Source organism: Pinus tabuliformis, chromosome J (genome assembly GCF_031772625.1).
Source record: "Pinus tabuliformis cultivar Carrire ecotype Pingquan chromosome J, CPIR1, whole genome shotgun sequence".
Classification (NCBI taxonomy): domain Eukaryota; kingdom Viridiplantae; phylum Streptophyta; class Pinopsida; order Pinales; family Pinaceae; genus Pinus; species Pinus tabuliformis.
The window spans coordinates 1,548,512,611-1,548,528,174 of record NC_142295.1 but is presented as its reverse complement, the minus strand read 5'-3'; the positions used below and the strand labels follow the sequence as shown (position 1 = coordinate 1,548,528,174).

The window sequence follows — 15,564 nt, the reverse complement described above, 5'->3', positions numbered from 1 at the left end:
CCCTGGGGTAGAGACCTCCGTGAAGCTCTTCCCAGCTTCCAGATCTGTATCCTTGCGAACCCCGGCATCGTCCTTGGTTACTTTCCTCTTATCCTCCCTTGTGGCCGTGCCACTTCTGAGCACCATGTTCACGTTGGGGTATTCCTCACGTGATTTGGCCTTCATCATTTGAACGTTCTGCGTCATCATAGGTTGCGCTGCCCTCTTCTCACATATCTATGCTATTAATGTAGGGAAATCTATCATTTCATGATCGAACTGCTTGCAGTAAGGGCACGATATTCTGGTCGAGTTGGTACAGTCCTGCGCGTAGTGTCCTGGTCCGCCACAGTTATAACAGATTAGCTACCCGCGGCCCCTTCCTGGCCCCATTCCCCATCCTCGTCCTCGCCCCTAGAACCCACCGCGTGCCATCGCTGCGCCTGGATCCTGACCTCACACCTCAGTCTGCATCCTATAGGTAGGTGTTTGATCCATCAATAATTCATAACTCCGGTAGTTCTGTTCATCGTGGCCCACCGATCTGCAAAAATTGCAAAATAACTGCTGGGGGGTCTGGGTAAACTTTTGCAGTAAATGACAGTTCTCTGTGGTGTGCTTTCCCCCCACCTGACAGATTGCGCACCAGAGAGATGGCACCATGCTTGGTCCTACCTATGCCTCTAGTCACAATTGCATTGGTCCCCCCCCCCCGCCAAATAATTTGCGAATATCGGATAATGATCCTTATCGTGATCCTGGCCTTTGTATTTCACGCACTGCACTTCTTCCCATGCTTCTGGGTGGGGTGCCTTTTCTTGTTTTAAATTCTACATTTCTAAACACAGGTTTTTTATTTGCGTGTGGATTTGTTGAACTCCCAACCCCGGATCCTGTATTAGAGTTTCATGCAACCTCATCGTTGTCTCTAATGCTTTATCCTGGGTTGAAATATTTTGTTGTGACAACGTCGTCCTCAAATGTGGTGTCAATGACGCCACAAACCACACGCAGTGCTGCGCATCTGATAGTGTCCATGTTCGCCTCGCGGATTGTACTTTTCAATATTTGATCTAGATCCCACAGGGTTTCACCAGGAATCATCACGATCTACTTGAACCCGATGATCGACTGCGTTTCTAATTTTGGCCGGCTAAACTATTTTTTCAATGCCTCCTGGATCTCCGCTATTCCCGCATTCGGGTGATCGCTCAAGTGCTTTATATACCATCTCAACATGTGGTCCTGCAACGCGCTAACCAGAGTAGCCTTTTTGATGTTATTGTCTGTAACTCCGTACGCTTCCCACACTGCCCTTACTATAAACCAAAACTGCTCTAGATCTTCACTTCTTGCTCCTTTGAATACCGGCAACTTGATTGCGCTTGTCATTTTTAACTCCTGGTCTACGCGCAGGTATGCTAGAGCCTATTACAACCTCGTACCACTCCCGATCCAATAAATATTCACTCTCTTTCTTCGTAAGGCTTCAAAATTTCACCATCAGACATCCCTTAGGTCGATCTCGATCCCAACAACGGAACCATTTGTTGGCTTATTGGGCCCTGACCCAGGTTTGGAAGAGTTATTAGCCAAACAAATCCCGCAGCTACCGGCCCTTTCGGAAACAGCCCGCAGAGCGCGGTCTAAGGTCTCACCCGAGGTAGCATGGGAGGGTGTTGGAACCAGGTTTCCGCACCCTTGGGATGTCTTGAAGTGGTCTGGAGAGGTTGCGAACCGTTCTGTAGCCTCACGCCACTTCTACTTCCACGTAGATCCAAAACAAGGCAATTCCTTAATACTTATTATTAATGAGTTTGTTATAGATCAGATCTACTTCTTACAGTCTTTAAGAAAACATTTAATAGAAATAACCAGTGCGCACACCTAGAAATGTTATAGATTTGCATAAACTTAGAACATAAGCATAAGCGCACAGATCAAACAGATACATAAACCAGAAATTAACCAGATCCACAATATTTCATAATCAACACAGTGTTTCAGAACCAACTTAGCTTTATTGATATCTTTGTTCAGTACAATCCACTTCCCACCCTATGCACTCAGCTGCAGGGGTCCGCGCACACAGCTGCGGACTCTACCCAGCCTCTGCACACACAGTTGCAGAGCCTATTCCACTCCTATCCAACCCAACTCGGACTTACAGACCCAGATCCACTATTTCCTTCACAAACCCATACATTCCAGATCAACCAAAAACTAGAACTGCCTTCTACCCTTAAAGCCTTGCTCTAGGCCGACTTCCTTCCTATTATTCTATATTATTTCTGGGCAGACAACCCTTTGACTCAACCTATTACATTTCGTACTCTGCGCGTTTCGGAGATATACAATATTATTACCCTAACTTATAGGCTTTAAGCCCCAAAACCGTTACGCGGGGCCTCCGCTACCCAACACAAAGTTCTCATATTGTCTCGAAAACTATACGACTGTGTCTATCTCATCAATGCGATCGCAATGCAATTTGTTTCACCAAAAACGGAGTCCGGATGAAGGAGAAAAGGCCGGTTGTTCATTTTCCTAAACAGCTAAAAAAATTGCAGAATAGGACAAAATGATGACATGGCAGTCTAGTTAGCAAGGGGAATCTTCTTCAGTTTTCGCCCAATGGGGTTGTGACAAGTGTCACCTCTGGATTCTAAAGTTTGGTTATGTGACTATGAAATTGCCTAATTATCCTAAGTTGGAATTTGAATTTGTTTTTATTTAAATATTATTATATATTATATATAATTATTATTTATGTTATATAGTTTTTAACTATATATTATATTTACTATATATATATATATATATATATATATATATATATATGTATATATATTAAACATTACAAATTACAAATCCACATATGTGTTTAATCAAAGTCCAAAGTCCACGAAATTTTCGAATGGCGCATCTTAATAATGGTCAAAGTCCGAACATGTATTGCAAAATGTATGAGGGATGGGTAGAGGAAAGTTTGAATCCGTGACCTCCCCCTCCCAACTCCAAAGCCTTGCCAATAAACCACTTGAAGATACGTTGAAAACCTTTGCCGCGATTTTGTATTTAATGCGTATAGCGCCGACGGCGGGGGAAGGAGGGAGCTAGCCCCGCGGGGACGACCCCCTCACCATATGACCGAGTTTTTAAAACCAAGGGCCAACACTAACAGTTAAGCGTGATTAGTGCACTAATCATGTTTGGCCTTAATTAATCCATAATTAAAGTTGGTGGAATTTATGGCGGAGGCACGAAATTCGGAACCGCCACCAAACTTGGTGGACTTAACTGGAGTCTCTCTAGAGTTAGCGGGGTTTCCTAGGGAAAAATTAAATGAAGCATATCTTGCTCAATTTTTGACCAATTTTGGAAAATGAATAGTCAATTTTGGATGATTTTGACCTTCTAAAGATATTGGTATAGTTTTCAAAGGCAATATAAAACTTCTACAAGTGAGTTTTCCACAGGGAAGTTCAAAGAAGCTTAGAGCCACTAGGGAAGGGGGTGATACCAAGAGCATCCAGAGTCAGTTTTAAGAGATCCAATAGTTATTTTTGGCTAAATTGGACATTTTGAACACGTTGGTGTAGGTATCAGGAGCCATAGAGCTTTGTAAACATCATTTTTCCACATTGATCTAATACAGAGGCCTAAGCCATGGAAGTTGGACTAAGGAGATGTAAACTAGGAAGGGTGAACTACTTCATAAAAACATTGTTTTAATGTGTCTATTTGATTGTTTGCTGCATTGTACATGTTTTTTGTTCAGTATTTATTTCTGAAGTTGTTTTTCTCGTGAATTTCAATAACTGATTCTCAAAGCACCAAAAGTAAAAGATTACTATATGTATTGTCATGTTTTTTTTTGTGAGTTGATCGTATAGTTGGGAGGTCGGACAATCCGACATTTTTTGTTTTGTTTCATGATTCGTTTATTCTATTGTGGCTTGGACTAGACCATAGTTGGGTGGATTCATTAGGTCGGGTAGTTTGACAATCCAACAATATTGAGTTCACAAGGTTGGGATGATTATTTATTAAAAAAAAACATAGTCAACTCGAGTCGTTAGTCGTGTGGTCGGAAGGTCGCGTAGTCGAGAGGTTGTATTTTTTTTACAAATTTTTTCTGGATCCGAGCTATGACTTAAGTCTTCAAAAAAGAAAAAAAAAATTGTTTGAGGCTTTTGTTTTTATTCATTTTGTGATACACAAAAGAAGAAAAAAACATGTTGTAAACTTGCTTGTTTTTATTCAATTTGTGATGCACAAAAGAAAAGAAAAAAACATGTTGTAAACCTAAGAACAAGAATGCAAATTATTCTGTGAATATTTAAATTATAAGTTTCATACCAAAAAATTATAGAACAAAGAAATATAGAAGACTAGATTTGCCTTTGTCCAACAGGCTATGCAAATACTTTACTGTGTGCACACTGACAATTATTTTCTTGATTCTCAGGTCATTTATTGATTTCATAAGTTTATATGTTATGTGGCATTATAAAGTCTTTCTAGAATTTCAATGACTGATTCTCAAAGGTCACATTTCCTATCTGTTTGTGTCTACATTTATATCTAGCAATACATTTCTTCATTTTTCCCCTTTGGTATCAATAGGATTAAATAAGAAGAGTTCTCTAGTTACAATTATATTCATAGCTAAACCCTTGAGACAAATGAATACAAGAACACAGTGTACCAAGGAAACGCAGAAGATCAATCTATTTTAGATGCCTATGTTGCAACAACATATTGCAGCCCTTATATGAAAAATGTGGATTGGTCCATGACAATTTCATTCAAACAAATTCGAGAAAAATCGTATATCTTATTGAGACAACAAAATTGAAGTTATTCGCAAACTTGGAAACACATTGCTAAATATAAAACAAATCTCAAGTGGACAAGCAATGCACATTGTTTTGTGTTTATCTTTGTATTCAACTTCTAGAAAAATAATTTTCATGAACACTGCTCGAGCTGGAAAATAAACATATGTTCTAAAAAGACCTATTTTGTTAGAACAACAATCTGATAACTCTGAGTTCACTAATTGCAATTGTATTCAGAGCTAAATAATTGACACAAATGAATATAAGAACATAGTAATTGACAAAGAAGTTTTTGACAAAATGTGCAAGTATTTGACCAACTCCTTATGCTAGCTTTGTGTATAATAACTGCTGGAATTTTGGGAACACTCAGAGTGGAACCAAGGCTCAACATGGAATCTATTGTCATGTTGTGATTCATCTTATAGGCATAAGTGTTTTCATGGACATAATGATACACATACATAACAAGAAACAATAGCGCAACAAAAACTAGTGGAATGTATCTTATTGAAGAAACATGTACAACAATGCTCAAAAGAATATTAACTTTACTGTGCCATATACAATGATAAAAATTTTAACAAGAAATAGATGAGTCTGCTATATTATAAGCATTACCAATGTGAACAGGGATCAAGGCACAATTATGACTGCAAGAATTGATATGCTTGCATCCAATTTACATAAGGAATTGTTGACAGGTGGCAAAAATCCTCTTGCAACAAGTCAGTATGTGGTCAATCAAATTTCCAATTATATTTTTTTTTTCGTTTGGTATGGTTGTATACCACTTGTAACAAAGGTCTGACTGCCTATATAGAACTTAAATTTTGCTAAGATCTATAGGTCAATCCAGAAATTAATGGCCATGAATATAATATTTTGCAACATAATAACAATTATGTATGTGGAAATTTTAGTCCACTCTTGTTACATAGCACAATAGATATTCTAGCTTCAATAGCTCAAGCAATTGGCTCATGCATTTGACCATAGCAATTCTCACTTAGACACTATGACATATTGTCAATTAAGCAAATCTTACTTGAACAAGGCTTGTAGATCTATGGACAAAATATCATTGATGGTGATGACTGTTTGTTTGAGTCTATTTGTACAGTTGTGTGACCATGTTTTGATATGTCTAATATGAGAAAAATAATTGTACAAGTTTTTTTATAATTGTTTCATTTGCAATGGCAATACAACTACCAATTGTTTAAAACAACACCCGAATGCTAGAAACATTGAACGAGAGCAATGTATCAATGATTCACAACATTATTCTATAAACTTATTACTGCCATATGCATATCGACATATAGAGGACAAAGGTTTTTCAATGCAATGGATTTGTGAACTACTTGATGTTAACATATATATCTGGAATACATAAACAAAAGATATTTTCTTGAGATTATATTCATCAAACACTTACTCCAAAGTCTTGTACATTATGCATGTACTAATATCCACATTATATGAACATTTAACCAATCTAAATACCAAAAATTAAAGGATTTAAATGAGCATAACACCACGCATAATATCATGAATTTTAAATTCCTAATTGGAATTGAATTCACAAGATTGAACAGATAAGTTTTGGCTGAAGATTTAAATAGAAACTTCAAAAATATTTTCGGGCTTTGATACTATTCATACATATTTTTTAGTATTTTCTGGAATATCTATACATGCATAATTTAAAGTAAATAAATAAAAATTTCTATCTCCTAGAGGAGAGAAAGTGTGCCTACATTTGAGTACCATATTGTAATGATGAACTAGCAATAAGTAAATCTATAATTTTTTAATTTCTAATTATAAAAATATGTAAATTGCAAAATTGTCATAAACAATATTAAATAGAATTATCAAATATTCATTCAGAATCAAACAACATAAGTCATAGAGTAGAATAATATGCATTTATTAAGTAATTAAAATCATGTACTGACATAAATGCCACAAGTCATCACACATGAACACTGAAAATGGTATTGAAAAAAGATTGTGTTTCAAAATTGATTAAAAACATCCAAGTTTGTAGTCTTCACTGGTTCAAGACCCTTTGCACCAATGCATAAAGATCTATAAATACTAAAATATAATAAAATAAAATAGGTCTTGGAAATGAAAAACAACATATTTTCTGAAAGTAAATACTAAATTCTAAAAATGTGTATGTTCAATTGATATCTGGAAAGCAAGAAGGCATTTTCTTCTCATCTTCAGAGTCTTCATAATTGATACTAAGTAGCAGGTGAGGTGCGTGTACTTGGATATAAGTTTCCCAGTGTGAATATATCTTGTGCAGTATGGAGAAATAAATGGAAGGAAATTGATTGATGTTGATCTGGCAGTTGGCAATTAATCCTTGTACCTTTTTCTTCTTCTTCTGATATTTGACCTCAAACTTGGCAATAAGCTTGATTTGTTCAAAAGGCAATTGCAATTTTTTTTGGAAACTTTGTTGTCTCCAAACTACAATAATTTTTATTTCTAGCTGGTCCTTGGAAACAAGATCTTCTGTGGGTTGTTTTAATTCTCCTGGAACTGCTTCCTTTAATGACTTGTCACCTGATAGGTCAAATTATTCTATAAAGTTTGTTCCTTTTTCCCAAATTGATAAACATTGCTCATATGTCGTTTGTATGCATGCTCTGATTTATTTTTCCTCTTTTTGCCTACAACTTAAGGAAGAAAGCATCAATCTTTTATTTCTCTTAGAAATTCTTGGAATTCCACTAGATTAAAATTCATTTTACCAGTCAAAAATAGACATAAACTTGTTTTTAATTGATTTGTCTTCTTCTACCAATGAATCATTTCTTTCACTTAAATATGTAATTTCTTGATAAAATATTGAGATTTTATCCATTTTTTTGTAGAAGTTTGATTGATTATTCCTTAAAATTAGACAAATTTATAAAGCTTGATCTTTGAAAATGTTGATACTCTTTGTTGCCTTGTGATTCTCATTCACTTGATATTAACACATTCAATTTCAAGTTCCAAAGCTGTGACAATAATGGAAGAATTGTTTTTCTGCTTCTTCCTTCCATATACAGGTTTGATCTTTATGTAATTTTCTCAATTCCTGAATCTCTTGTTCATGATTTGCATTTGCTTGTTCCAATTGTTTCTGAAAATTCTTATGCACATTTTCTCTTTCTACAATAAATCCTTAAATTAAAGTAGCAAAATTTTGGTGCAAGTTTTCTTCATTGAAAAAATCATTTTTCCTTCTTCAAATTTTCCTCCAAAACTTTATTTATTTTTAAATTGTCATCATTTGAATATGCAAGATCATTCAAAGGACACTGATTGTAATTGACTAAATATCCTAAAGCTTGGGAATATTCCTGAGATTTTTCTTTTACGTCTCCCTGAACCTACCAACTGAATTTAGATACAGTCTCCAAAGAATCATGTTTTCTTTTCTTTTTTCTTCGGATAACTAATTTTATTTGAGTATTAAAATTATAAATGTCAAAGAAGGAATAGTATTTGCAATTGACTCTAACTCACAAAATGGCTTAAACAATAGTGCTTCCCAAGGAATCTTAGTAGAAATTGGTGTTACTAATGCTTGAGGAGATATAGTAGATATAGTAGCCAATCTGTTATATGATTCCTTTTTTTGCTCATTTCCCTTTGTTTTGGTTTTAGTAGATACCTGTTTTTCTTTCTCCTTAGCTACTTTCATTTCTTTGAATTCTGTGAGTCTATTAATATAATACTTCAATTAGTTAGTGTAGTGTAACTAAGAAATGTTGCATTATACATTTTAACATTCCCCTTTAATGTTGACTAGAGGATTGAGAAAATGATCAAAGGAAGATGGCATTACATAATATTTCCCTTTAATCTCAACTTTGAATATCCTTAATAAGGCACATAGTTATTTTCTTAAGGACAAGCTATTGTTGGAATAAAGAAGAAGCCAATGACAAGCTCTAATGGTAGGGAAGGGTCTCCTTGCTTCTATTAATAATCAACGCAAATGATGACAACATAATATATCTTCATAAAATTGCAATGTATAATAACATCGCTTATGTGAAATACTAATGTGTGTCAAAGAACAATCTCCTTTGAAATATCGTTAAGAACAATCTACCAATATAATAATCATAAATATTGAACTTATTTTATTTTATTTTTGCATAAAACATATGTAAAACTAATTGATTAAGCAATTATCGATAGACACATTATTACTAGCATGCTACAATTGAATTAGTGTATTGACACCTATAGTGTGCTTCACTTCTCTTAGTGGAAGGCAGGGATAGAATTTGAAGGGAAAATTGCGCATCACGAGGTGTTTTGTCTGTCAAATACAGTCACAATTTTTTCTCACCTGTCAACATTCTTTGTTAAAATTATCAAAACTGGCACTAGAGTTACATAAATTGTCAAATTTGACAGATGTTTCAGATTTGAAATTCCTACCCTAATAGAAAGGAACATTATTACAAATATTTCATTCATTGGCTAGTCCAATAAGTTTTTAAATGTTTTATCAACTATTATTGTGGTTTTAATATCAGTGTACCGCATTCATATAAATACACCATATTAGATGAACCATAATTTTGTTCAACACACTACTTCATTCATTGGCTAGTCCAATAAGTTTAAAAAAAAAATTATCAACTCTTCTTGTGATTTTAATATCAGTGTACCATATTCAGATAAATACACCATATTAGGTGCACCATAATCACACTAATAATTATGGTGCATTAAAAATGGGTTTGGTTAAGTTTTTTGAGTTTAACAACTACAATGTTTTAGAAAAATGGTTAATATTTCTTTTAAAATATTCTAGCCTATTTCCAGGTACATAGTAACATTATGCACCAATGCCCTTAAACCTATGTGAGACAATGACATGATTTTTTCCAAGAATGATAATACTAGCAATTGCTCCTAAAGGTGCAAAGGTACACTGAAGGAGTAGAAGATTTGGGAAGATCATCTCGCCACGAAAGCAACCCATTTCTGAATGCATGCATATAAGGTTTGCATAAGTCTCCAACACAAGTGCCATGAGGCGAACCCACTATTCACAACTTATGCATAAGCATGAAGTGTTTAAAGACCTTGCCCCAGTGTGTCAAGCTTAGCTAGATGTCTTTTCTTCGCCACGTAGTGTAGTCACACTCAGATTTCTCCAAGGCGCAAGAGCCATCTCCACCGAGGTCCTAGAGTCCAACTACTCTTTCCTCAAGATTTATGTATGTTATGTAATATATAATGCCTCTGTTTTGTTGCCTTTAAAGGTTTTTACTTTTCAGACTTGTCTTTCACAACATATAATGGGGCAAACAGGAGGAGGAAGAGGAGAAGAAGATATTGAGTATGCTAAACTGGTTGTTAGAATGCTTTATGAGAAGCTATAAACTGCAAATTTACTAGTTTTATAATATATCGTCTATTACCCAATTGAAGCCAATGCTATGATGGATTCTTTGGTCAGTGTGATCCTGTATTTTGAAGTGAGTATAGATTGGTTACCGAAAGGGATTAGGGTAGGGTCATGGGAAATTAGTTAGATGAATTTCATATTTATGGGTTTTGTTTAGCTAAAATAAACTCTGACCAGGGTCGGAGATATAAAAATATTATTACAATTGCCTTGTTTTTTTAGAATTGTGAGTTGGGCATTTCATTATCAGAACTTTAAATGTTGTTTGAGATGGGTAAGGGGCTTAGGATGGTTTCATGTATGATCTATAGGGAACATATTGGCACTTTTATCTTATGTTAAACTGAAATGATGAACCATGCCCCATGCTAGTGTCATGTTGGGAAGCTCATGGCCAAGTTAGAATTCATGTTGAAACTTGAATCATGGAAAGATTGAGGAATTGTTCTTAAAGGAGTGTTGTAGAAATGTACATGTTGGTCCAAAATTTTACAACTTTGACACTAAAGATGGTCCATTGAGAATAATAATAATAATCAAGTGCATCATCTTTTATTTAGATGAGTAAAAGTGAAACTCCATTTCCTGTACAACAAGAACAACCACGTACATGAACAACATAAATTTGTCTTAATTCTACTATAATACAACCTATGTACATCCGTTGGTATTTGAACTTGGGTCATTGTGGGGCACACAATATCTATCCCCATCAATGCTTTGTCTTAATTATACTCTAATACAACCCATGTAGATCCATTGGTATTTGAACTTGGGTCATAAGGGAACATAATATATATAGGTCGAGATAATATTGTATATCCAATAATGTATATCTCATCATGATGGTTGTGATTAACTTGATTGAGCCAACTCGATGCTACCTAGCCCAAGGTTATAGTTTTGACACACTAGATGGTAAATTAGATTTAACCTTAGTTTACGAGTTTGACTCTAGAGTTTGCATTGTTATACTTCCTCCTTTTTCTCCCAAACTTTTTCAGTGGTGTGCCTTAAAGTTATACAATGATCAACTGTGGAATGTTTAGGTCTAAAACTTTCTTGCCCTTTAGCACGCTTATCTCTTTCTTCTACCCACTTGCTAATTTAGTTTTCTAGCATGCTTCCAAATAGCTTTGCAAACAAAGGGTTTATCATAATGGTCCTATAATTGGAGGGATTATTGATGTCACCACTCTTGAAAAGAGGTATCGCTAGACTAGTTGTCCAATCTGTGGGGAGTCCTTGTTGTATGATGTTATTGAAGATTTTTGTAATGTGAGGTGCAAGAATCTTTGAGCCCCACTTTAGATATTGTTCTTTGAGTTCAGCTAATTCTTTTGCTTTTCCAATACCCAACTTCTTGATACCCATCTCTACCTCTTGTACTGTGAAGAGTTCAGTATCAGTGTTGACCAGGGGGGGGGATCAACCTTGGGAACCTGCTCATAGAGTTGTCTTGCATAGTCAAACCATTTAGAAGCTGTAATATTATTTCCAATTTGATCAAATTAATTTACTTCCATCCATTTAGATTTGTTAACCTGTGTCATTAGCCCATCATTTCTTGTTAAAATCGATCTATTCCGGTGAAATGCTGATATTTTTAGCTATAAATGCGATGCTAAATTAATTGCTCGTGTGAGATTGATCAAAATTTTGAGCCTATCTTACGGAAATAAGCAGTCTAACGATTAATCAAATCGCCCATTTTTTTTAAACACAACTGGAATATGAGCATCATATTCTGCAATTATTAGAATCTCCTTATTTTTGGCAAATACAAGTGGAATTTGATCAATATATTCCGAAAACTGCAATTTTGAGAATTTGGGATGTGTCACAGAAAAAAATAAAAAGAAGAAGCTTGAATCAAAATATTGGGAATTTTGGAAATTCAAGTGATCTCAGAGGGAAAAAAAATCTGAAGAAAACACTTGAATCATAACTTAGCTATGATTGACGAACCTATCAATTCACATTTCTACAGGATTCTTTGACTTAGTTTGCTCCCATGTGTGTAGAATAACTTAGCTACAAAGCATAATAATAATGAAACTTCACAATTCTGTTGTTTCCTAAGCTTCTTTTTTCAGAGAGAAAAAATCTTCATAGTATTATTTTGAGTCAATATAAAGAGTACATATAAGAGACAGCAAGGGTGAAAACTAGCGTCCTTGCAAGCATATGAAACTCAAAACTTATAGATATAGGACCTCCCTAAGGAGATCAGAACAACATCATATCAAAATCAGAGCAGAAACAGTCTTTACAAATGCAAGGATCAACAGATGACTAAATACTTATAACAAAAAGAGAATCTGAGAAGCTAGTATGGTTGAGGAAGAACAAAAAGATCAGATCATAGTCTAGGGATGGAAAAGTCCTGGATGAAGCAAGAACGGTCAACATCAAAAATCATCAAAGACCAAGAACTAGGCTCTAAAGACAGTCCTTCCTTCAACAGACGGTCATCTTGAACATTTTGGGATCGGAGGATGTGGTTGATTGAGCACTGTTCCATATTATTCCAGAAATACATAATCCTATCCATCCACCCTGATAAATGAGAACAACTGATGTGGCAGGCTCCCTTAACATGGTCAATCATGGATTTAGAGTCACTGAATATTGAAATGTTCTGAATCTCAAAAAACACACAGAAGGCAAGCAGTCCTGCAAGAGCCCTTGCCTCAGCCAAGCTGTTTGTACCACTCCCCCCATTCCAAGATAAAAAAATATTGCAGCTTCTCGTCCATGATTACGTGGACCCCACATCCACAAATATTGTTCTGCTCGGCCCCATCAAAGAAAGCACAGGGCATACAATTGAGAGGATCTGCCACCTCTTTATTGCGATGCAATTTCATCTTGTGCTTTTTAACAGGCAACATATCGTGAGTGGAAAAAATATGATGCATGGATGACATTAGAGGCTCTTTTGAGTCTTGGAAGATCATGGCATTCCTCCATTTCCATAAGCTCCATAAGACTATGATAAATAGAGAGTGTCAAGAATCTTTTTGCGCGCACCACCATTGAAAAGCAACCTGGACTGAAACAAAAGCAACATGAGGAAAACCATAAAGCAGAGACAATTCATACCAGATCTGTAGGGAGGAGCCGCATTGGAAGAACATATGAAGGTTGGATTCCTCCGCAGCTTCACACATAGAACATCTACTCGGACCATGCCAGCACCTCTTCCTCAGATTGTCCCATGACAAATTGCGGTTGTTGAAGACCAGCCACGAGAACAAGATCATTTTAAGAGGGCATCCCAATTTCCAGAAGCTTTGGGGGAATATAGAGCAGGAGATTGAAGCCTTGGAATAAATCATGTCAGCATATATGTCTTTAACACTAGCATGCGACTTTGCATTTGGAACAATCCATATAAGCTGGTCCATTGTTCCAGAGCGATGGATTCCCATACTACAAAGAGCATCTTTAACTGATTTCCATTCTGGAAGAAGCGAGACAGGAAAGTGAAGATCATGTGCGTCTTTCCACAAGGGGATAGGGCCGCTCCAAGAAGAAATTAGTTTATGCCACGTGAAAATACCATTCATATGAAAAAAAAGAATAAGATTTTCAAGGAAGAAAACACGATCGCGCCCGGCCACGATGGAGTCTATGCCGATGTAGATTTGGTTGCCAGAGAAAAGGTTCCAACTCAGGTGCTCCAAGAAGTATTGTTGGACTTTCCTAAGACTAAGCCATATAGCAGAACCTTTGCTAACTCCGATTGATCCCCTCCTATACCAAAATTCCAGATCTTTATCTTGCAGATATTTCTTTCTAATAGTTAGACTCCACAAACCTTCTCCATAGATGCCTCTCGACAGCGATTTGCATAATAGCGCTCTGCCAAAAGATTGCATGTCAAGCAAGCCCCATCCGCCAAGCTTCTTTGGCTGAGAGATCTTCTCCAGCTTCGACAAGTGGATTTTACTCTGACTGGAACTTCCACCCCATATAAAATTTGCCAACAATTTATTCATCTTATGAATAATGTTGGCTGGAAGGAAAAAAATATGAGCCCAATAAACAGCTAATTGCACTAAAACTGACTGTGATAGAATAAATCTCCCTGCCAGAGAAAGAGCCCTGTGTTCCCAGGTTGAGATTTTTTTATAGAATCTTTCCAGTACCCATTGCCAATCCGCACTGGAGTAGCCTTTGGCCTTTAATTGAAATCCCAGATATTTCACGCCTTCTTTAATTGATTTCGAAACAATACCAAGCATGTCGACAATCCAGATCACCATTTCCATGTTTGTATCATTATGGTAAAGGGAAGGTTTTCCTTTGTTAATATATAACCCAGTGGCCCGCTGGAATCTATTAAGAATGTCATTGAGGTAGATCCAGGAAGCCCTGCACAGCATGGCGAAGATGAGCACGTCATCAACAAAAAGATTGTGAGATAAATAGATATCCCTGCATATCGTAACCGGCTTGCATCGCTTTTCGGCCACGGCTTTATTGATCTGTAGACTGAGAGTGTTCATAGCTAGAATAAATAAGAGAGGCGAAAGGGGGCATCCCTGGCGAAGTCCCCTTTCCGCAGGAAAAAAAGGAGAAGGAATTCCATTAATAAGCACCGAATAATGGACATTTTCTACACAAGACATGATCCAATCAATGGATTGAGAGTTTAGTCCGATTTTAGCCAGCAAACACCTCAAGAATCCCCAATCCAAACAATCGTAGGCTTTCTACAAATCAACTTTAAGAATGGCTGCGTCCATCTTCCTTGATATCATTGAAAATAATCTTTCCTGATTGATAGCAACAGCATCCAAAATGTTGCATCCCTTCAAAAAAGCATGTTGGTCCTTGGAGAGGAAAGAGGCCAACGTCAGTTTCAATCTCTCCGCAATGATTTTGGAAATGATTTTGAAAGAGATATTGCATAATGATATCGGCCTGAAATCATGAAAAGATTCCGCTTCATCCTTTTTTGGGATTAGAGCAATCAGGGTGGATGATATGATGTGGTGAATACTTCCAGACATACGGGATGCCTCTACATTCCTCAGCAGGTCTTTTTTGATAATGTCGAAGAAGTGGATGAAGAATTCTATGGTCCAGCCGTCCGGGCCTGGGCTTTTATCCTTTTTAAAAGCTTTGAGAATGCCAAGAAGTTCCTCTTCTATGATTTGCTGAAAGAAACTCGCGTTCCTATCATCATCAAACATTTTTGGAGCCAATTCGATCCCCCAAAGAACATCCTGAAAATCACATACTTCCCTCCTTTTGTATTGATTTTTAAAATGCCTCACTGCTTCATTT

General features: G+C 36.3%; 1 protein-coding gene across 1 annotated transcript; it reads right to left on the bottom strand.

Moving 5' to 3' along the window:
* Positions 1 to 341: 341 nt before the first annotated feature.
* Positions 342 to 14,780, bottom strand: LOC149233404 (uncharacterized). The gene is made up of 2 exons (XM_089382186.1): positions 14,090 to 14,780; positions 342 to 454 (listed from the first exon to the last, which is right to left on the bottom strand). Exons 1-2 carry the CDS (start codon positions 14,778 to 14,780, stop codon positions 342 to 344), a joined length of 804 nt encoding a protein of 267 aa, XP_089238312.1.
* Between the last annotated feature and the right edge of the window lie 784 nt (positions 14,781 to 15,564).

Coding starts and splice junctions, on each gene's coding strand:
- LOC149233404 (XM_089382186.1), bottom strand. CDS start 14,780: ATGAACACTCTCAGTCTACAGATCAATAAAGCCGTGGCCGAAAAGCGA. Junction 455..14,089: donor GAGAGGCATCTATGGAGAAG/GTTTGTGGAGTC, acceptor ACCTACCTATAG/GATGCAGACTGAGGTGTGAG.